Below are 21557 nucleotides of genomic sequence, written 5' to 3'. Positions count from 1 at the left end.
AAAAACACTTAACATGAGATCTACCCACTTAAACTTTTAAGTGTACAGCACAGTATTGTCCACTGGAGGCATTAGGTTGTTCAGAAGATCTCTAGAACTTACTCGTCTTGCATAACTAATACATTATACCCGCTGAACAACTTCTCATTTCCCCCTCCAACCTCATTCTACTCTGCTTCTATGAGTTTGACTACTTTAGTTATCTCACCTGAGTGCAGTCATGTAGTATTTGTTGTCCTGTGACTGGCTGATCTCACTTGGCACTACTATGTTCACTCAGCACTATTCACAACAGCCAAGATGTGGAAACAACCTCGTTGCCCATTGAGGGATGAGTGGATTAAGAAAATGTGGTAAACACACACAATAGAATATTATGCAGCTCCCCAAAAGAAGGATATTCTGCTATATGGGAGAACATGGATCAACCTAGAAGACATTGTGCTAAGGGAAATAAGCCTGTCATACTTGTATTTAAGGAAGTCCTAGAACTTTATAAATATTACTTAATACTCATAGCATATCCAGAAAGAGACCCAGAGAAGAGCTAATGCTGTGAATTCTGGAGAAAGGCATTCTCTGAGAGGGAAACTACTTGTGAGTCCTTTTTGTGCTTTTAATTCCTGATAGAGTATAACCAGTTTATAGAATGCTACAGCCCCTTCGTAGCGATAATCCTTTTTGACAGGTGATAAAACTTACAAGAACAACACAGAGGTATATATCTTGTAATTCACATCTCAAATACAAGAATTGAAAAAGCAATATATTTTCATTATGGCTTTTAGATGTGTCAACCATGTCCCCTGAATTTCTACATGGGAGGGGCAGCAGTCCAAGTATCCGGATGGCTGGGGGCCTGATCTGGGAGACTGTGGGCACAGCAGGCGCTCTGCTTACAGTGGGTGGGAGGTCACCAGAATGGTTGAAGGAGATCCTAGGATGAAAGGTGAGAGCAATCCACCCCGTGGTCTGTTCTTTGGTTGCACTTCACAAGTTGACAGGCCTCACCAAATCTACTAACAGGAAGTAACTTAGGCCTAAGGGAAGACCTGGCTGAATGTCACAATGGAATATTCTTTTTGATATAATTGAACATGTAGCATGTAGCCTAACCCAGTTTGCCTTTCCCAGCCTTCATACCTCAATGTGTGACAGTTGAGACACATGCATTGTGACAGCTGGAGCTGCTGCCTTCTGCTTATGGATATGGCTGTCTGTTGTACTCTCCTGTCCATCATAACAGAAAAGACTCCCACCATACATTCCTTCAAGGTGTTTCTCAAGTCTGTGAACACCCATGCCTGGGTAATTCTAATTGGAATCTTCCATTTGGCTACAAGTCCAAGGACGCATGACATATATTTTGGCATATTTGGAATATATAGTGGGTTTTTTTCCATATAAAATAACATTTACAGATTCCAGATATGGAGGCCTGTGTATCGTTGAGAGCCATTATTCAGTCAATTAAGTCAGACAGAGGAGGCTTTGCCTTTCACTGCCTTTGGGGCCCATTCTTGTGTGTTGATGACCTGATGTATGGGAAGGAAAAGAGTAATTGAAAAGCATACAACATTTCATGGAATCCTTTCATTCGGTGAATTTGTACACGGGGATTGAATATTGCACTAGGAGTCCCTGAAGCAGGAGGCCCTTCTCCTGACACTGTGGTAGCAGCTTTGGCCAGGCAGGTTGGCACCTCCCACTGTCCTCGCACCCTTGTGGCAATGCAGCCAGCAGCACACTTCTTAAATGAGTCACAGCTGTTTCCTAACTGGTGGTAAAGCCTCTACCTGTTTTGTGCAGCGGTCTCTGAGGCCAGTGCCACGGGAGCTGTTAATAAAGTGGACCTGGGTTCAGCTCTAGACGCTAGGACAGAGGACCTGATTATAAATACCTCTTTCAGTGGACCCACATCATGAAATCTCGGCTGGCACTTTCCCATGTGTCTCTATCCTGTTACCTCTTTTCAACATCGATTCCCAAACGCTTATCATGAAATTTGTCTTGTGTGAACCAGAGAAGCACCTCTGTACCTGTGGAGGTTTGTGAGGCTAAATAAGACAGTGTTTAGGGTACATTGTCTCTAGTGAACTTCTACTGAAATAATAGCCAGCCTCCACATCTACTCTCTCTAGCTCCGTATGATATGCAGGGCCCTGAAATAGGAACCTCAGGAGGTAGAAAGAGAAATAAGACAAAGTGCCTCTACTTGGGGAGTTTAAGATAAATAGGACAGGAAGAACATGAGCATCCACACCTACAGGAGGGGTGGGGTTGATACAGGGGCATTACTCTTGGTGGGGCAAAGCAATTCAGGGAAGGCCCCTTGGATGGGTTTGGTGGCTGGGACTTGGCAAAATTCCAAGCCTGGAAGACTGAGATATGAGTGAAAGAGGGAAAGCCAGGAAGAGAAGTAGATGTGGCTGCATAGAATTCTGTATCTGATAGATTTGGTTCTGAAATGGCTAACAAATGGAAAGGTTTAGAAAGTAGGCATAGTTAGGCCTGGAGCGTAGGGACTGGGATAAGACTGCGATGTACAGACAGCCAGCAAAGGGAACATTCTCCTGTCTCTAGCAGAGGCAGCTGCCATAAAGCCAACCTTGTCACTTTCTATTTATCATTTGTTATGCAAGCATATTCAAATGTCATGCAAGATATTCATGAAATTTGGCGGGTTTTACAGAAGGCTATTTAGGCCGAAGGGAAGGACAAGATTTATATAACTAAATCCAACTGGTAAAGTCCCTAGAAGCCATGCTAGTCTTTGCACTGTGATCTATCAATGGATCTCATTCTAACATGTATACTACTAAGGATCATTTTATTATCAGACAACAGGACTAAATTCTGTGAGTTGGACAGCAAATCATAACAGTGAGCATGTGTCCACAAAGCAATCAAATAGTCCACGAGGTGGCTCTGCTGCTAAGATTATTTGCAAATATTTGTGTGCTACTTGCTCAATTGGTTTATTATGTGAAGTAGATATAAACAGAAAAATGAAAGCAGGGACTAAACGTTTAAGAAAAATGATAGGGGAAAATATGCCCAAATCGAGCACTTTTGGCTATGACTGTTGTGAGCTAAGCTTGGTCAATTTGGACATTTACAATTTTCCAGATTCTTTTTTCATGCCATCAGTAGCCTCTGAAGATTAAAAGTCAGTAGGAGTTACCTCCTAGAAAACCTGGCTATTAGGTGGCATGTTTTATTTAAAGCAAGTGTCAGGCAGAATTCTACCCTATGTTCAGCTACTTATTAACATGCATACCAAAAAAACATGTAGTGAAAGTTTGGTCCAAGTTCCAAATCTTCATCTTTTTAAGCACTCTGATAAGCACTTTGCATAAAATGATCACTCTGAGGCAAATATAACAATATTCTCATACTGGGACCAGCTAACCTGTCAGGTCAGGCAAAGAGATTCTTCACGATGGGGGGAGAACAGGAGGCACCTGTTCTGAATGAGTTGTCAAATTAGGCTGCTCTACCAAAACTATCTGTCTGGTGGGCCCACCCCATTCACACAAGAGGTGAGGTACTGTACATTTCTAGCCACCACGTGTCTTGAATCCCTCTTATTTCCCCAAGGATAAATTGTTTTTATCGTCCCTCTGGAGCAAATTGAGATAGTAATAGTTGAAGCACATGTCTTTGAAGTGTGGACCATTGATTATAGTACTTCAAATGTTAAGTCAGCACTCTTAGAGTGTAAATTAAATTAACTTGCACACACACACATATTAATGATACTGTCTAAACTGAAACATATTAAGGTAAATTACAGAAAATATAACAATTTTCTTACTCTGTTCATGAATAGATTAAAAACAACACACTCTCAGGGGCTAGATAATGTCCCCAGAGATGGCCATGTCCAAATCACTCGATTAGCTGATTGACTGGACAAGCATTAGACTGGCCTAGTCCCCATTAGCAGAATGTTAACCTATCAAAATGGAATATTAGTTTAGAATAATTCAATTCCACAAAGGAAAGGATTTTAGGAAACTGGGAGCTCTTGATTGATTTTCAGGTCAGAGATGAGGAAACCAACTGGCTTCCACTCTAGGGCAAGGTAGAAGTGAGAAATAAAATCAGCAGAGCCTTTGGGGGAACTGTCAGTTTTGCATTTGGAAGAGAATTACTGTTCAAAGCATGGCTGTGAAATCAGCTACAATTCAAGGTGACTGGAAAGAATTGCTAAAGCCTCAGCTTTATCATTTATATACTCTTTTCCAGGGTCTTGTAGAAATTGAATAAGAACATGTCTAGCTCTGTTATTACCTGGCTCAGTCCTTCACACGTCGGCACACAATACGTGGCAGTTGCTAGTTACAAGAGGAGATTATTATGATCATAACTTCAGGGAGGAGATAAAGTCCAAAATGCCAGGCCATCCAGTTGTTCTAAGGGTCTCTGGGTCACCGTCATCTATGTGTACAATGATGTGTACTCCATAGGCCACTTGGAAAATACCATTTTCCTTTTAAAGTGAACAAGCTGTGCCCACGAAGCATAAGAAAATAATCCCTTTCAATACAGAATGGTTCCTGGATTCCAGGCCAAATACTGTGACTGTTCAAGGCAGGTCACTGAGATTTGCTGACTACCATTTACCCACTGAATCAACATCTTAGTACAACACTGGCTTCTTTCTTCAAGCTGGCAGCCGGCTGACTGGATAACCGTTGACTTCCTACTTTCAAGCTTTGTAATTCCCCTGGCTTCTAATTAGCAATACACTAATCACCATCAGAAACAAAGAAAGGCAAACAAGAGGAGAAGCTGAAGAAAGAATGGTAAATTGATTTATTCTAGGATGTCTTGGGAGACACTACTAAATGATAGGATGGGTTTAAACGTTTAATATGTTTGCACAATTGCATCCTGCAAAGAAAATTCAGTGAAAAAGTAAAATGCTTCCTCATCTCATAGCTTCTACTGCAAGAGCTCACCACCTAGTCCTAGAATGTTCCAGCTGACCTATGACTGAAGGTTAGCCAGAAGTTTCCTTTGTTTTCAGTAAGTAACCAGGCCTCTGCAGTTTCTCAGACAAGACTATAAATCTTGATAGAGAAGAAACCCAGGCTTCTGGCTGAGCTAGAAATACTGGAGATACCTTTCCTAATTTTGACTTTAGCCCTTTTTCTTTTAGCAAAAAAAGAAAAGTGATAAGGTAGAAAGCAGCTCAACAGTAAAAGGAAAAGGGTGTAAAGATATATTAAAAAAATAGAATGGTGAAGTATTTTTATTGAAGTGAGCCCGAGTTTGGGCCAAAATCTCATTTAGGTATCATAATTGGGTTTTATTTCTTACCATCCACATTTTAGGCTGAGCCAATAAGCAAGTGCTGAAATCCTAGAAAACATCTTTAAGTTGCAGATATGATATCCCTTTAACCCTAAATACTTTAGTACTTTTCATACAATAAGCATGTTCTTTTATGTAACACAGTAAAATTAAAACCATCAGAAAATTATTACAGTCATGTGTTGCTTAATGATGGCTATGTGTTCTAAGAGATATATCATTAGGTGATTATATCACTGTGGGAGTACCACAGAGTGCACTTACAGAAACCTAGAAGGTATAGCCTTCTATACACCTAGGCTACATGGCATAGCCTATTGCTCCTAGGCTACAAACCTGTACAGCACATTACTCTACTGTATACTGTAGGTAATTATGACACAATGGTAAGTATTTATGTATCAAAACATCTACATATAAAAAAGTCCCATATAAATATGGTATAAAGGCACCTGTATAGGGCACTTAACATGAATGTAGCTTGCTGGACTGGAAGCTGCTCTGGGTGAGTCAGTGAGTGAGTGGAAAGTGAATATGAAGGTCTAGGACAGTGATGGCGAACCTATGACACGCGTGTCAGAGGTGACACGCGAACTCATTTTTTTTGGTTGATTTTTCTTTGTTAAATGGCATTTAAATATATAAAATAAATATCAAAAATATAAGTCTTTGTTTTACTATGGTTGCAAATATCAAAAAAATTCTATATGTGACATGGCACCAGAGTTAAGTTAGGGTTTTTCAAAATGCTGACACGCCGAGCTCAAAAGGTTCGCCATCACTGGTCTAGGACATTACTGTCCACAACTGTAGACTTTATAAGCTCTGCCCCACAAGCCCTCTTCCTGCTTCCTTCCAAGAGGGTCAGAAATAGAACAGCAAAGCTGTCAATGCTACTCCATGAACAGGGGTATGGGCTGGGATGATTGGAAATAGTGAGGAGAAACTGGGTGTATTTGGTGTAGATCACCCTAACAGTGACTGTCAGCAGGGAGTGAAATGTGGCCTGCGGATCAGTAGGAATAAGAAATCAAGACGGAGACATGAAGGATCATAGGGGCTTGTCATGGCCATGTGGTCTGGTTATTGATGTTGGAGCCGTGGTCAGATTAAGGAACTTTGTGGTAATCATAATAAAGAGGGTACTTAACACGGAGAGGGGGTAGAACTGAGGACTCAATATTTGAGATAGGAAATTTTTTTTTGGTTCCATTGACCCCATCTGGGACAAAGAGCTCTCTCTGGCATGGAATGGATGGAAGAAATAACACTTATGAATGCTTTACATCCTTACAACCCAAAAATATTTCCAAAATACAGGGACGGGCTCTACATGACCACAGAAAGCTTTTACCACAGTGTCAGTGGCACTTAATTCTCATTAAGGTAGCTCTTGTGGATCTGTGTTCTTGTACAGGATCAACAAGATTTTACATGGTCTCATCACACTAGACCTGGAGGGCTGTAGCACCCTCTGAATATATAGCGCTGGGAGGACAGGCTCCTCACACTGAAATGGGTCAGTAGCTGACTGTTTGGGATGTAATCTGTGCACCCAAAACTAAGGTGCAGTGAGTGAGAGGGAATCTATTCCCAAACCCCACAGATATTGCTCCCAAGAGAGAAAAAAGTCCTCCTGAACAACACATCCTTCCATTTCTTACAGGAAATTCAGCTCCATTAGAATCTTATGGGACCACCACCGAATGTGCGGTCCGTCGTTGACTGAAACATCGCTTAGTGGTGCATGGACTGTGTTGATCTATCGCTAGTTAATCTATAGACCTTATTCAGTTTGCCAATTGTTCTGTTAATTCTTTTTAATTGAAAAAAATTCATTTTTTAGCAAAGGATTAAATACAGAAAATGCGCCCTTTTAAGTACATACAGTTCCATGAGTTCCAGCAAATGCTTAGGGGACCTCTAATGGTCTGGGCTGAGGATGGTTTCCCGACCCTCCCCAAGGAATAAGACATCTCTAAAGGACTTGGCCCAGGATGCATATCTGCAGGTTTTATTCTATTTTCTTCTCCCAGCTGCCACGGGTTGTCATCTGTGCCCTGAAAATGACAGGGCACAGCTTAAGATTTTTGTCCCATAAGAGAGCTTTGTGCTTTTCCCTGGAGGACAGCTGCTGCCCTCTGCTCCATCTGCACCACTGGGAGCTTCAGGACCTGCCCTGCCTCAGTCTTTCTCTTGAGCATTGGCGAGGTCCCCAGAGAAAAGCCTGCGAGGGGATATGAATTTCCCTTGTGCCTGAAGCTCCTAGGGGTTCTCCCCTCTTACACTAGCTACATTCAGCCTTTAGCGATTTGTTAAAAATGTTAGTTGCATTCGTCTTAGCAGGGTGTGTGACAGCTGGTGTTTCCGGCAGGAAATGAGTGGCAGTGTCCTACCTCTCCCTGGAGGAGCCTGTGTCCTTAGACTTAGAGTTAGTTGGTTGCCTTGCAAACACAGCTCTATGACAGATTCGTGGAAAGTTGTGATTTCATAGATTCGTTAGCATTTTCTGTTATTTTAAGAATGAAAGTGGCCTATTTCCGGTTTTCTACCTCCTAACTAGAAGACAGACATCTATTTTATATTTTTTGATCATCTGTGAATTTTACCTTACTGAGAAAACATTTGGAAAGAAAAACTATTATTTCCTGACATATCAGTAATGAAAAAAAACCTATTAAAATAGTCAGGTAGTTGGGCATTCTCCTTGGAAAGTTCTCTCCCAGAGAACAGGTGATCATATGAAAAATTAAAAAGATCGTGTCTTTAAACAGGAAAGATCCAAGAGTAAGAAGCTGGCTGACATTTAGATGTAATTATACCTTCAGATAGACAGGTTCTTTCCTGCAGTTGCTTCTGACTCATGCAGAAATCATTGTATGTCATTTTCCTGACCCTTGTAAGGAAAAAAAATCTGATTGGATAGCATTCACCTCTGCAGAGCTGAGGCATGGACTTACTTGCTAAAGGCTTTTAGCTAGAGAGTCTGCTCTGAAAATTATATAAAGCCTGAAAGTATTTTGAAGGTGAACTGGTGATTAAACAGCAGAGAAAGGCCTCTATTATAGGAAAACCCAGCTGCCTGGAATAGTTGCAGTGTTCACAATTCTATATAATAAAAGGGTAATATGCAAATTGACCCTAACTATGGAATGACCAGGAATGACTGGTCACTATGATGTGCACTGACCACCAGGGGGCAGACGCTCAATGCAGGAGCTGCCCCCTGGTGGTCAGTGCGCTCCCACAGGGGGAGCTCCGCTCAGCCACAAGCCTGGCTGATGTCTGTCCTACTGCAGCTTGTTGGACATCCCCCAAGGGTTCCTGGGCTGCCAGAGGGATGTCTGACTGCCAGCTTAGGCCTGATGCCCTGGGGAGCGGGCCTAAGCTGGCAGGTGGACATCCCCTGAGGGGTCCTGGACTGCGAGAGGGCACAGGCCAGCCTGAGGGACACCCTCCGAGTGCATGGATTTTCATGCACCGGGCCTCTAGTTATATATAAAATGTCTATACTATGAAGTAATGCAAAATAAATTCCTGAACATGATGCTGATCCTAACATGATAATTGGCTACTGGGAGGTTTTCCCCTCGAGGCACCTCAATGAAGCCACAGCAGCTTTTAACTTTTTAGGAAGTTGTGTCATTTCTTGAAAGCAGCTAGTCAGTCATAAACATTTATTGAACATTTTCCATATCAGCTACTGTAGGAATCTGAAAGATTGTAAAAGAAATAATTACGCTGAATAATTGCCAGAGAGTATTGATTCCTTTCTGGACCTACTTTGGCTAAATATATAATTCCCAGTGAAAATTCACCGTCACACAACAATCCCAGCTCCTGTGACTGTCACACTATTCTGGCCTTTGGGGTGGGGACAAAGCCAAGCATCGGTGTCTTTTAGTGTTCTCCCATGAACCTCTAGTCTCCCTTACACTTGGCTAGGAACCCTCTTGACCCCTCGACCAGTGGCCTCATGCATCTACTTGACAACCCCAAACTACCTTGTAACCAGGTACATGGTTAAATGAAGAAGTCCTCAGTCACCTACACACACATACACAGAGAGAGAGAGAGAGAACCTGAGAAACCTAATTTATGCCAAAGTATCATTTACTGATACATCTTTGTTATGGGGATAGCTTTCTTATACTTAAAAAAATTTTTTTCTTTAATTAGAAGAGAGAATGGGAGACTCAGGAAGGTATCCTTCCACTGTCCTTCATACCACTCTGTCGGCTGGCCAACTTGTCTGTATGTAGAGTGATGCATATCAGTTTCACAGACAGGTTTCCTCTCTCCTTTGGGAAATGGGACTGGTTTCATGGGGGTTTCAAGAGTATCTGTACTATTTCATTTTTTAATATAATGGTGTGTAGATGAATGTTTATCTTTTTCCCTGTGAATTGTGTGTGTCTACAATATTTCATTATAACATTTTAAAAAAAGGATTTTATTGACTTTAAAAGCTTGAAAGCTCCTGCATGAACTAGAAAAGGAGGCTCAGGAATACTGATACTTAAAGTCACACTGGTCTCCAACAGTATGGTCATTACCAGAGTGAAAGGGGGTTGGGGGAGGTAAAATAGAGTAAAGCAGGAATAAATGGTGGTGGAAGGAGACTTGACTTAGGATGGTGAACACACAATACAATATGCAGATGATGTATTATAGAATTGTGCCCCTGAAACCTATATAATTTTATTAACCAATGTCACCCCAATAAATTCAATTTAAAAAGAGTTACAGCAGCCTCCAAGCAAGCCTCTGTGGCCCTTTTCAGGAGTGGCTTCTAGAGCCCATCCTGCCTCCTGGAGTTGTGGCTCTCAAGCCTCTGCAAGCCTATAACAAAATGCATATTTGACCACTACCCCCCCTTGATTCTCATTTAGTTGGTCTTTTTATTAAGCATGCCAGTGATCCTAGTGTAATACCTTTGAGAAAGATGCTGAAGGTAAGCAAGCAAATCAGATCCCAGGAGCCCATGGTCCTTCAGACCTTTGCCACAGACTCATGGCTAATAATGGTCTAGAGCAGTGGTTCTCAACCTTCTGGCCCTTTAAATACAGTTCCTCAGGTTGTGACCCAACCATAAAATTATTTTCGTTGCTACTTCATAACTGTAATGTTGCTACTGTTATGAATCGTCATGTAAATATCTGATATGCAGGATGATCTTAGGCAACCCCTGTGAAAGGGTCGTTTGACTGCCAAAGGGGTCGCAACTCACAGGTTGAGAACCGCTGGTCTAGAGAGAAGTACAGGTTGCATATAGGATCCAAGCAGCATCAGTATGATGACTCTTCTCATTAGTGATTATTACTGTGTCATGATCAATATCATGAAAACGCTTTAAACCTGGGTGATTTAAGTGGAGGGGCAGGTAGGGGAGCAGGAGATAATGTTAAAATATGCTGGGAAAATTTAAAAACAACTCCTGAAATGAAGACATTGTAATTTTTCAAATTAAGGAGCACTAAATTTAGATAAATAGATCCATGTTGTTAAAATTATCAGGGGAAATGAACAGGAACATCCCTTTCTCATATTGTGTGCAGGGGGAGCAAGGACCTCAAGGCTTTCCAGGACCAAAGGGCATGGCAGGCCGTGGCTTCCCAGGCCAGAAGGTAGGCATTTCAGACCTTAAAAAATCTCAACTGCTTAACTTGAACTTGAAGAGCTCTCATATACTTATTACTCTTCTCCTTACAAATTCTCAGAGGGAAAAATTCATTTGAAAGTAAATCCTTATGTATTTCCTTTCCTAACTTACGAACATGTTTACTTTATAAAATCTCATTTCCTTCATTTCTTAAAAGCCAGCTGATAAAAGAATAAACCCTTACAGCATAGCATGTAGAAGATACTAGATAACTCAGGTGTAAAATTATATAATAGCTGGTCTCCAGAGGCCAGTGAGCTGAGCCAATGGTATCTCAAGGTCTCCTCACTTTGAGAGCTCTGGTTCATGATGAATTAGATTATGGTATCTGGGGGGTGGGGGTGGTGTAAATAAAATGCCCCCATTTTTCTCCTATCAGGCATCTGTAGTTATAAATAAACAGAATTTCAGAGTTTTTATTATTTGGCTTTAATATTCACATTCTAAACTTCTCTTTTCACTATATTTTAAAGGGAGAGCACGGAGAACGGGGCGATGTGGGGAAAAAAGGCAATAAAGGGGAAATTGGAGAGCCCGGATCACCAGGAACACAGGCAAGAAGTGATTTTTAAAGTCTTACTGTAATTATATAGGTTAACTACATAGTTCCTATGTTGACTCTTATTCTTTTTCTACTAAGCAGGGGTTACAAGGACCAAAAGGAGAGCAAGGCCTTACAGTGAGTACCAATCCTAGAGGCTAATTGAGGGTTTGTGCTTGCAAAATTATTACATTCAGGTTTTAGCTTTAGAACGATGAGTTCTTTTGATGCAGAGTTCCCATTGCTGTTTAAATGACAGCACTGCTAACAACCCCAGTGTTGACATAGATGCACGAGGTAACTGAATCTGAATGTGAAGGAGAAATATCACCCAGCAACCCTCACCTGGCCTCGTGATGGAGACCTGTGACTGCTCCCCCCTGATCCCTGGTAGATGAATGTTAACAAGGAAGACAGCTGTTTACAAGAAGCCAAATGACCAAATGACTTTTCATTATACACGATCCTTCACATTTCAGAACGGGGGCTCTTTTTTCCTCCGCCAATTTCTTTAGGAAGTGCTCTGAGAAGAAGGGCAATCACAGTATTTTTATGTACTGATTCATGAATTCAAATATTTGTGAAGTATCTACAAACTGTTCCCTACTCGTCTCCCTACACCACTGAAACAGAAAAGCAAGTCTTTAAAGTCCCACAGGGTGGAAACATTCCAGAATTTTTTACAGCAAATTCTAATTCTTCCTTTCTGAATTGAAAGCCCCATATCTTCTGGAGTAGAGAAAAAATAGGGACTTTCTCTTTTTTCCCTTTTTGATTTTTTTTTTTTTTGGTGGATCATGGTCTGGGGATGCTGATCCTAGGTACTGTGCTGGGAAAAACCAGGTGTGACGGGGGTGGGAGCTCTGGTAGTAAAGGTGAGAGATGAGAGCTGGTTATGTGACCAACAGAACTGCACTTGTTTTTTTTATGGCCCATCTGCCTTTATCTCGTTGTTCTTCCCCACCACAAGTCAGCCCCCGCTCGTGCCCAAGATGTCTATGGTGGGTGAAACAGCTGCATATGCAGCAATTCCTCCCCAAAAGTAGCAGGGGAGAGTGTATGGAAAATGCCCAGAGGAATGGTCCCCATAGGTTTATACCTCCCTCCTGTTCCAACATGGGGAGGGGAACTGGTTTCCTTCATTCATTCATTTGTTCATTCACTTCACCAACATGTCTTGGGTGTGTACTCCAGGTCAGGCTCTGAGAGAGACACGGGGAGAATAGCAGAGAATAAGAGACTATATCTCTGGACTCAAGGAGCTCACAGCCCGGTAGAGAGAAAGACAGACAAAGAATGTTCATCTAAAGTTTGGTAAATGCTGTGATAGAAGTAGATATGTGGGTCCAGAGCAGACAAAATGATCTATGATGATGTTTGCATGCAAGATGGGTTTTTATCTCTTAAACAGAAGGTTTTTAAATAAGAGGCAGAGATCTTATAAATGGAGATATGATTCTTCTGACTTTGACTTTCTGGATTCTAGAAAAAGGGACTAGCAGGAAGGGATGAGTGAAAAAAGAGAGGATTTGTGTTCAATAAAAATCTGGAATGTGACCTGGACCATGTTAGGCTCCTTCATATCAGTAGCATCCTTACCCAGGACTGTAGGGTGCCTGGGGCCCATGCTTTAGAGGCCCACCTCTGGACCTCCAGCCCTTCTCTAGCTACAATCTTTCCCCCAGGGGAGGAGTCCTCATGGCCAATGGGCGCAACCACACTGAGCACTTGCCTCCTCTGTACTACACTCTGGATACACAGGATCCCAGAATTGCTTGCCCACATGGCCCCGTTGGAGAGCTGACGGCACTGGCCTGTATGCATGGGCCCACCCAAGAGGGGATTTGAACAGAGCTTGGAAGTGAGGACTGTGTTCACCCTATGAATGCTAGCCATGCCCCTTGCAGCTTAGGACTAGTGAAGATGGGGTGCAATAAGAAGGGGTCATACTATGGACCACAATCCTCTCTTGCCCAAGACTCCACATTTCCACATGTCAGCTCCATGAGGAAGGTAGTAGTATTATCTCCCTTTACATGAAGACATGCTAAGTCAGACAGAAAGCTTGAGCAGTATGCCCGAAGTCATCTTGCTAGCAAGCAGCAGAGCCCTTATAGCCAGATAGGCCTGTCTGATGCCAAATGCAGTCTGCTCCCCCATGATAGCTGTTCTTGGCAGGCCCCTTTCCTCTACCTGCCCCTATTCTCTCCTGATCAAATATATTCCCAAACAGGTATCAGTTGCCTAGTCATTAGAGACTAACAAACTCTTCTTTTAAGGGGCTGATACCATTGATGGAGTTCAATGTTTTCATCTTTATGCCAAATTGCTTCAACAAGACTGTTTCTCTGCTTGTTCCTTGCCCGAGCTGGTTTGGCTCAGTGGATAGAGCACTGGCTTGCAGACTGAAGGGCCCAGGTTTGATTCTAGTCAAGGGCACATGCCCAGGTTGTGGGCTCCATCCCCAGTGAGGGTGTGCAGGAAACAGACAATCAATGATTCTCTCTCATCATTGATGGTTCTATCTCTCCCTCTCCCTTCCTCTCTGAAATCAATAAAAAATATATATATTTAAAAAATGATCTCCTTTTAAAATAAAATTGTGATCAGATCACTTCTCTGCTTAAGGCCATATATCTTCTCATTGGCCAGGATATAGTCCACTCTGCAACATGACACAAAGACCTTTTAGAGTTCATCTGTGTTCCATATCTCCTATTATTCTTTCTGCCACATACCCTGGGTCATAAGTTTACTCAAGGACTGTAATGCACTGTGCTTTGTGTGCTTTGTCCCCTGCCTGGAACACTCCTCTTCCCCCCATCTCACATCCTAATCTGGTCAGAGTCTTTCTCCCTGGACCACAGCTTCACCCCCACTCTCCCACCCCTGGAATTCCCTGCAGACCAACATGGTTCCTTGATCAATCTAACAGCATAGTACTTACAAAAGTATTTGTTTGTCTGCTTCTTACTTGACTGTGAATCTTTTGAGGGGTATAAATTTGATGCCTTCATCATTGGCAACCAATAATCAAAGTAGTTATTAGCAATTTTAGTGGAAGGGATGAAACTATTCCAGTCACGTAAAAGCAAAGAAATGAGAAAAAATTGATATACACATATGATTACTTAAAGCATTTCAGATCTGGTTATCCAATAAAAGCCCACTGAAAATAATTAAAATGCAATTTTGATATAAAAATTATTCTTACAAGTAAATAAAAGAAAAATATTCTAACAAAAAAATGGACAAAGAATATATAAAGACTGTGCACAGAGAACACAACTTGGAAACATGTGTATAAATAAAATTTAGCCTAATAATTGGATAAGTATAATTTAAAACAATGAAGAACAGATAAACCAAAGAATATATATAGTTATATGCACAGCCCATAGACAAGTGCAATAGGGTAGTGAAGACCCAAAGGGTGGGGGGTATGAAGGGGCTGGGAGGAGGGGGATAGGAGGCAGATAAAAGGGGGAAAATGGGAGATATCTGTAATACTAACAATAAAAAATATATTAAAAAATAAATAAAACAATGAGATAGTTTGCTCTATCAAATGCCAAAGATTATGCAATAATAATAACCAGTATTGTGTGTCTAAAATAAACAGGTTTTCTTCTATACTCTGTTAGAGTTGTCATCACTACAACTTTTCTGCAGGGCAATTTGGCAGAATGCATCAAGAGCCTTAAAATGGCCATGCATTTGACATCAGTAATCAAGTAATATGGAAATTAACTATGATATCACATTAAATGAAAAACTATAATTATAAAACTTGGTATATAGTATTCATTTATAAAAAAATTAAACATAAATATATACATTTCCCCTTTCTAGACCCATTCTAATTTCATATTTCTTAAATGCCTCAGTAAATGTAAAAAAGCAAGACAAGGCCTGAAAAAAAATAACTGTTGACTTTCTCATTTTTATATAATTTTATTAATATTGTATTGGGAGTTCTTTTAAAATAGCCACTTGGAATCATTGGCTTCTACTTAAATTATAGTGTAAAAATATTAAATTTAAATGCCCTGAATATTCCCCATACATGTTTCTGTTAAGTCATGTCACCAGCAATGTCACCTTCACCCCAATTCTGTCATTATAGATTTTTTTCTTTAAAACTTTACTTTGCAACTGTTAAATTTTATCTTCTTAGATTAGGTCCATCGCTCCTCCCTGCTGAGATTTTCTGGGCTCCTGTTTCTTTCATCTATGAGTTAATCATCACTGTCAGCTCCTGTCTTTGGCAAATGTACAATCCTGCCTTCTCTAGTCTCATCCCGGTTATCTGAAAGCATGCTACTCAGGGCAGGGCCTCAGCAGATTTACTTCTGGTACCCAGCTCCCGCTGGGCCCTTCTGAGGGAGCTGCTGGGCAGCAGGACCGGGAAGCAGCATTCAGAACACTGGGGCATTTCGTGAAAGCGTCAAAGAGAGTATTAGGAAACAGGAGAGGGGACTTGCACAATTGGGGAGTGGTGCAGAAAAAGAGGAGGGGATACAGCATAGAATATACTGTTTTTTGGCCCTGGTGTTTGTCTTGGCTGCTCAGTACTTGTGGGTTAAATCATGTAACTGTTTGCATGCATGGCTCACACCACTGTAGGTAGTACCAGTGGTGCCCCTTATCCACAGGGAATATGTTCTAACCCGCGCCCGCCCCGCCTGCCCCAGTGGATGCCTGAAGCTACAGCTAGTACCCTATATATACTATGTTTTTTCCCTATACATACCTATGATATGGCTTAATTTATAAATTAGACATAGTAAGAGATTAATAATAAAATATAACAATTATAACAATCTATTGTAATAATATTTATGTGAATGTGATCTCTTTCTATCAAAATATCTTATTTTACAGATAGAAGATTCACTCTTATTGTAGGTCTTAGTCACCTCAACTTAGGATTTTTTTCCCTGATTAAGTGGAGAATTTTTACCTTTTTCACTTAAAGGACGCAGTTTCTGGTTTCTCTTGGCATATCCAAATTTGCAGTATCACTACTCTTGTGCTTTGGGGCCATAGTAAGTAAAATAAGAGTTGACAGTCAATTTGACAACCAAGATGGCTACTGAGTGACTAATGTTTGGGATGGGAGGCAGGGAGGAGGGGTGTGGGGGAACCATATACAAAGTGGATACTCAGGGAACAGGGATGAATCACACCTCGGGCGGGATGGAATGGGACAGCATGAGATTTCATCTTGCTACTCAGAACAGCGCACAGTTTAAAACTTATGACTTGTTTATTTCTGGAATTTTCTATTTAATATTTTCAAACTACAGTTGACTGCAGGTAACTGAAACCATGGAAGGTAAAACTATGGGTGGGGGTGGGGAGTCCTTTTCGGGACCAGGCGCTGTGGGAAGAGCTGTGTGTGTGTATATCCTGTTAAAACCATCCACAGCCCTAAGACACAGACACTGTTAAATTACCTAATGCCCAAGGTCATACAGCTAATAAATGCTGGAGCCACAATTTGAATTCCGAAAGTCTGAGGTATTACATTACACAACTCAAACACATTTAGTTATGATACATTACAACCAACTTTTAACCTCTGTGCTACTTATTTTCTGGAGTGGAAGCATTAAATCAAATGACCCAAGGCTGATTGTAAAAAGACTTATCTTTTATGACTATAGGAAAAATATTATGGTCATACTATTAATACATATTCTTTTTTTTCCTCCAGAAAGAAGAAGTTATCAAACTTATTGTTGAAATATGTGGTAAGATTTGACTGTAAAAAAAAACACAAACCTTTAAAGTACCAATCCCGCTGTGTTCTGTGTTGGTCTAGAGATAATGTGTTCACCAGAAGATGTATATTGTGTAGCTCATGAGAATGTTTGAAGCTCATTTGAAAAGTCAGTAGGAAACTGAAAGGAATCATTGAGAGGGGCAGTGGGAATCCTAATTTAAGAAAAGAAAGTAATCTTTCTGGTGATTAAGAAGTGTGAGACCTGCCTGGAGTCAGTGGGCAGCCAGGCATTCTGTAAGCCCAGTGTCATTTATCTTCAGAGACATTTATCTGAGCTTGGGAAGAAGAAAGCAACAAAGGAAATATGACCACAGGGGCCTAACTGGTATCTGAGTCCAGCCTGGCTGGTGATGATCATGTCTGTGTTTTTCCTGAAGCAAGTCTTTCTGAATTGAGATTTGAGCACTATTTCTAGAGTGCATTCCACCCAAAAGGCAGGAAGACAGTCAGGAGGTCCTCTTGCTTCACAACTATTTTTAAATACCTCTACATGTTTGGTCAAATACATTAGACTTAAAATAGAGTTACCAGAGAGAGGAAGTAAAGCGGTTAGCCCAAAGGCAAGAGATTAATGGAATAATACAGACAAATGAATCTTCTGTGTTTAAACAGGACAGGTGCAGGAATATCACTGTTCTTCCATACAGAGACCCCAGAACTGGCTTGTCACCCCAAAATCCTCTGGACTTTAAGAACCAACCTGGGACTCTACATGTTGTGGTGACAGGCCAATTTAGACATGATTTCTGAGTTCTAGAAGCTCTGTAAAAATTGCAACTTTCCTCATGATTTTTTGTGGTAGGATTGTTGGGCAATAGGAGGATGAATAAACCAATGGATCCCTGATAATTCTTAATGCCTGGGGATTCTGGCAACTGCCCTGAATGATAAACCCTAAATAGAAGTTGTTTATTGCTAGCATTCTCATTACCCTCAAAAGGTTTCATAGTATGGTATGAATGGATGGATGGCCTCATCGATAAGATGGGAGCCACTTTAGTGGACATGGTGGGCAACTAGGAACATAAACTAGAGTAGCTCTTCTTTTTTTTTATTAACCACATCAATGTGTTTATTTTTTTAACTAGAGGCCCGGTGCATGAGATTCGTGCACTGGAGGGAGGGAGGGTCCCTCAGCCCTGTCTGCACTCTCTCGCAGTCCGGGAGCCCGCAGGGGATGTCCGACTCATGGCTTAGGCCCGCTCCTCCCGCCACCGTTGCTGCACTTGCCAGCCATGAGCCCAGCTTCTGGCTGAGCGGCGCTCCCCCTGTGGGAGTGCACTGACCACCAGTGGGTAGCTCCTGCATTGAGCATCTGCCCCCTGGTGGTCAGTGCACAGCATAGTGACTGGTCATTCTGCCCTTCGGTCGATTTGCATATTAGCCTTTTATTATATAGGATATTTATTAAATTGATTGGGGTGACATTGGTCAACATAAACATATAGGTTTAACATGTAGGCTTCTATGTTATAAGAGCTGTATATTGCACTGTGTGTCCTCCACCCAAAGTGGACAATTCTTGTGTACAATTAAAAGCCCTAATCCTTCCCCCATGATTAAAATTTTTCATCACATTACTTTACCCATTGGCCATGCCAATGAGCTAATCTCTGTTTTCATGTAAGGATGAGGTTGAAGACTGAAATATTAGCTTTCAGATTCAGATTAAATACAAATGGTGGAATGACAAATTTAGGAGAGTGTAATCTCTTAGGGAGGGGGGGATGTAATCAGGAAGGCAGACACAGAGGATGCTGACTCTTAAAAACATTTTAGTTTTTAATCTGAGAAACTGGAACATAGTACTTATTATTTTATCATCTACAGTGTTTTATGTGTTTTTTAAAAAATAAATTATTCTTTTCAAAGAGTCAGGTATAGAAACCAGATGGGAAACCAGTTGTCAGCTGTGTCCACAGTCACAGGAAAGGAAATAATCCAGGTCTCAGGTTCACCTGTGCCCATTCCTCCCCACCCCCACCAACCTGCTATGAATAAGTGATGTTTAGAGTTTCATTCCTACAATGTCTCTGTCTCGACATTCATCTTTTAGGTTGTGGGCCCAAATGTAAAGAGACTCCGCTAGACCTGTTGTTTGTGATTGACAGCTCAGAAAGTGTGGGGCCCAACAACTTCGAGATCATCAAAAATTTTGTGAAGACTCTGACTGACCAGGTGGCTCTGGACCTTGCCACAGTCCACATAGGCATCATCAACTACAGCCATAAGGTGGAGAAGGTGGCTCCTTTGATGGAGTTCTCCAGCAAGAATGACTTCAAGCTGGCTGTGGACAACATGCAGTACCTTGGGGAAGGCACCTATACGGCCACAGCTCTCGATGAAGCCAACCAAATGTTTAAAGCTGCAAGGCCAGGTGTAAAGAAAGTGGCCTTGGTCATCACTGATGGGCAGACAGATACCCGAGATAAAAAGAATCTGACAGAGGTGGTGAAGAATGCCAGGGACACCAAAGTGGAAATATATGTGATAGGGGTGGTGAAGACAAATGACCCCAACTTCAAAATGTTCTACAAAGAAATGATTCTAATTGCTAATGATAGTAATCATGTTTATCAGTTTGATGATTTCATTACCCTACAAGGTAAGACTCAGCTCCAGGGGAAAGGCACTTATGCTGTTCTTCCAAGTACCATGTCACTGGATTATCTTGAGAAAACATGGAAATTGGGAGGCTAGTGAGACTCGTGCAAACATTAAGTTGTAACACACACACTCCAGAAGGTTAAAACACTTAGTACCATCCCATTTTGAGAGTATAATCCCTTGTCTTTATTCATTAGTGACAAGTGCTGAGTTAGTTGGTCTTGGAATTAACTTGGGTATCTATGGTTGAGGGACATGGATGAAAAGAAAGAACAGAACTTGGGGGTATTGCTAAGATTAATGTTCAAAAAGTTACCTAACCTGAATAAGAGATGGAGCAAGCCAGCAGCAAGGCAGACAATAACCTTAGAATCAAAATTAATTAAGTGCATGATGAATGAAAAAAAAATTATGGTAATCTAAAGAGAAGAGAGACACAAGGGGTTATTCTAGTTTAATCTCTGCTCTTATGAAAATGGATAATAGGTAAACAAGTTGATGTCAGGGCTATCTTACAGAACACCATTTTGAATATTCAATCAGTGCTAATGAGCTAGGTTTCCCTATGCTCCTTTACCCTTTCACATGAACTGAGGTCTCATAATGAGGCAATCTAAGACCCTGTCTCACCTATGGTTGAAGGATGATCAGTATTGCTTTACAATGAAACATGTTCCAACTATTTGGAAACTGATCATTCATTCCGGCAGGATCCCCCCCCCCCCCCCCGGCAAGATTGTGAAGGAAGGAAATTTTATGCTTAATGTGTTTGCAGGCTTCGGTTTAGCACCATCCTTCCTTCTCCACACCCTGGAAGTGGGCCCTGACATGGGCTAGCACAGACCCTTCTTGTCTAGCATAGACCCTGCTCCCAACCCACTCTGGGGACCAGCACGGCTGGCCCTAATGATAGCATACCATACTTACACCTCCGCATAGTCTAGTTTCCCTTTTCTTCAGACCTTTCTAACCTGGGGTCCCAATTCCTTGACACCCAGTTGGATGACTAATGGGTTTGTCTGATATATTCAATCTCACTGGGCTGTTCATATGTTAGAATGACCAGAAGTATTACACATTTCAGAGACAAGTTCTATTTTAATAATTGAGGAGCTTTATCATCTAAACCCAAGGGTTAGTAATGTGTTCCAGCCAGAGAGGGATATATTTGGGGGCTGGCTGGCCTTATGCTACTCTTAACCACCCATTAAACTTAGGAAGGGTGAGACTTGCCCCTTCCATGGAGTAGTTCATAGTTAATTGATGCTTTTGATAAGCAAGCATTTAAGTCATCCTTTTGCTTATTTGGCCCTCCTTCATATTTTATTACATTTAATTAAATTATTTTAGATGGCCTCTCATAGATGATGTAAAAATGTTTTAAAACGTAGTTCACCTAGCAGCTGACTTCACGTGATGGGAAAGTCTGTTTATTTTAAGGAGAATGCAGATCTCTTTAAACAGGGTTTGAGTAATGTTCCATTGCTCCTAAGATGTCTCTTTTCTACTTCTCTTTTAAAAGACACCCTGAAGCAAAAACTGTTCAAAAACATTGTCAGGATTTTGACTCCTACCTCAATAAGTTTTGGGTCATCACACTTCACCTGGATTTGGGCTGTCAGGGGAAGAACTCAGTG

The 21557-nt window shown here is 41.3% G+C and overlaps 1 protein-coding gene across 1 annotated transcript in view; it reads left to right on the top strand.

Moving 5' to 3' along the window:
* Positions 1 to 21557, top strand: part of COL28A1 (collagen type XXVIII alpha 1 chain) — a 135129-nt gene that overhangs the window by 101244 nt on the left and 12328 nt on the right. Inside the window, 8 exon segments of the mRNA XM_014452430.2 lie at positions 10881 to 10949; positions 11458 to 11538; positions 11628 to 11663; positions 17245 to 17281; positions 19370 to 19918; positions 21443 to 21463; positions 21466 to 21507; positions 21510 to 21554. Of these exon segments, the coding sequence (XP_014307916.1) occupies positions 10881 to 10949; positions 11458 to 11538; positions 11628 to 11663; positions 17245 to 17281; positions 19370 to 19918; positions 21443 to 21463; positions 21466 to 21507; positions 21510 to 21554 (880 nt within the window).

The sequence above is a fragment of the Myotis lucifugus genome, unplaced genomic scaffold (genome assembly GCF_000147115.1).
Source record: "Myotis lucifugus unplaced genomic scaffold, Myoluc2.0 scaffold_15, whole genome shotgun sequence".
NCBI lineage: Eukaryota > Metazoa > Chordata > Mammalia > Chiroptera > Vespertilionidae > Myotis > Myotis lucifugus.
This window is presented reverse-complemented; position numbering and strand designations above follow the sequence as displayed.